Source organism: Sinocyclocheilus grahami, unplaced genomic scaffold (genome assembly GCF_001515645.1).
Source record: "Sinocyclocheilus grahami isolate Dianchi unplaced genomic scaffold, SAMN03320097.WGS_v1.1 scaffold32491.1, whole genome shotgun sequence".
Lineage (NCBI taxonomy): Eukaryota > Metazoa > Chordata > Actinopteri > Cypriniformes > Cyprinidae > Sinocyclocheilus > Sinocyclocheilus grahami.
The window spans coordinates 1-2,045 of NW_015521551.1; the positions used below are offsets into that span (position 1 = coordinate 1).

The 2,045-nt window shown below is 37.5% G+C and overlaps 1 protein-coding gene across 1 annotated transcript; it reads left to right on the top strand.

Annotated features, from left to right (window-relative positions):
* Window positions 1–3: 3 nt before the first annotated feature.
* On the top strand, window positions 4–1,858 carry LOC107580389 (synaptotagmin-like protein 2; the record flags this gene model as incomplete). The annotated part of the gene is made up of 7 exons (XM_016266098.1): window positions 4–167; window positions 259–361; window positions 430–591; window positions 834–930; window positions 1,012–1,111; window positions 1,202–1,407; window positions 1,484–1,858. Coding segments are annotated over 7 exons (978 nt in total), but the record flags the coding sequence as incomplete, so codon positions are not given.
* Window positions 1,859–2,045: the final 187 nt, after the last annotated feature.

A 2,045-nucleotide genomic window follows, 5' to 3' on the forward strand; every position in this document is an offset into this window, starting at 1 on the left:
ACTGGCAGTGTAATGAGCATCTACAGTAGTGAGTTTGGTAATGTGGAGGTCAAAGGCACAATCCAGTTCGCCATTCACTACTTGCAAAAACTGGGAGAGTTCCACGTCTTTGTTGTGCAATGCAAGGACCTCGCTGTGGCGGATGTTAAGAGGAACCGATCTGATCCGTAAGTGAAATAATATTAGTCAACAGAAGAATATAGCTTCTCTCAAGATAGATAAACAATCATATATGTACTTTGTTTGATTGAACTTCAGATATGTTAAATGTTACTTGTTACCTGACAAAGCAAAATATGGAAAGAAAAAAACATGCGTGAGGAAGAAGACTCTGGATCCAACTTTCAATGAAATACTACGGGTATGAGAATTATAAACTTCTTCAGATATGTTTTGAATTTGATGATCAAAGTTGTCTTTTCCATGCAGTTTAAGATTCCAGTGGAGACGTTGAAAACCCAGAAGCTGAACACCTCTGTGTGGCACAACGAGACATTTGGGCATAACATGTTCCTTGGAGAGGTTGAGCTCGATTTGGCCGAATGGGATTTCAGTAACACTCAGATGAATGAATATTTACTTAAAGGAAGGGTGAGATAACAATAGTCATGTCTATTTGGTTAAAATAACCTGTTAGGATACTCTTTAACTAGTGGCCCACAGATCAAATCTGTATCTAGGTTAATATTGTTGAAGATATGGACAGCAAAACATTTTTCTAAAGTGCTTTTCTTGAGAAGTCTGTGAACAACACATCTAAAATCCTGTGCTAAAGAGTATGAGGCCATGTTTGTTGGAATTCCACTAAAGCATGTATTTCTTTATCAACCCAGGGCCAGGTTCCCACCAGCCCAAAACATTCTGTCGGCAGCGCAGAAATGAGTGCAGAGATTAAAGTCGCTCTGCGTTTTGTCCCACAGACTTCTCACAGTAAGATGCTGACACTTTGTATTTGACTAAAAATATGTTTTTAGAAGCATCTTTCTTTCTGATAACATGTTAATTCTGTAGGTCACAAGAACAAGGGGAATGGTGAGGTGCAAATATGGGTGAAAGAATGCAAGAATCTGCCTATTACCAGAGGTGTTGCCATTGACCCCTTTGTCAAATGGTATTTATAGCTGTTTTATTGGATATATTTGTATACATGTTGGATCATTAAATGTGGGATGCCCATCACGTGTGAATTTGGTCTTTTCAGCACAGTCCTCCCAGATACCAGCCGGAAAAGCCGTCAGAAGACCAGAGTGTTGAAGAGGGCATCTAACCCAGTGTTTAATCACACCATGGTGTATGATGGTTTCAGGCAAGAGGACCTCAAAGAGGCCTGCGTGGAGCTTACTATGTGGGATCACGACAGACTCAACAACCACTTCATTGGAGGCATTAGGCTGGGTCCAGGAACAGGTAATTGAAAGAGAAATTACAACCATACTTAAAAAATGTGTAAAATTGTCACAACTGATTGTCAGTATTATTGCAGGTAAAAGTTATGGCAGTGAAGTGAACTGGATGGACTCTAATGTTGCTGAAGCAGCCCTGTGGGAGAGAATGACGCAATCTCCGAATGAATGGGTGGAAGATATTTTACCTTTGAGAATGATGGTCATGGCAAGAATTTCTAGATAGTAAGAAACTGAGGCATATGGTGACACTTTTGAACAAATTCATGAAAAATGATTGTGAACATGATGAATGCAGTAGGAACACAATATGTAATGGTAAATATATAGTTAAATTGACGGTTTCTTGACATTTTTGTTGAGGAAGACAAAGATAATGAAAAATATAATATGCGTGTTATTGTAAAGTATGTGGATTTAATGTCTTAAAATAAAAATGCCTTAAAATCTTTCAATTTGCAGCAAATAAGATCGTTTGTTTATTGCCTTGAGAGAGTATCCTAAGACGTTGATTTTAATAAACTTTAAACTTTTATAAACTGGCATTACTTTTATATGTACAATTCTGTATATCTAGACTATATGTTTATATATAAATAAACGTAAATGTTGTTGTGTTAGGAACTATAGACTGACAGCAAC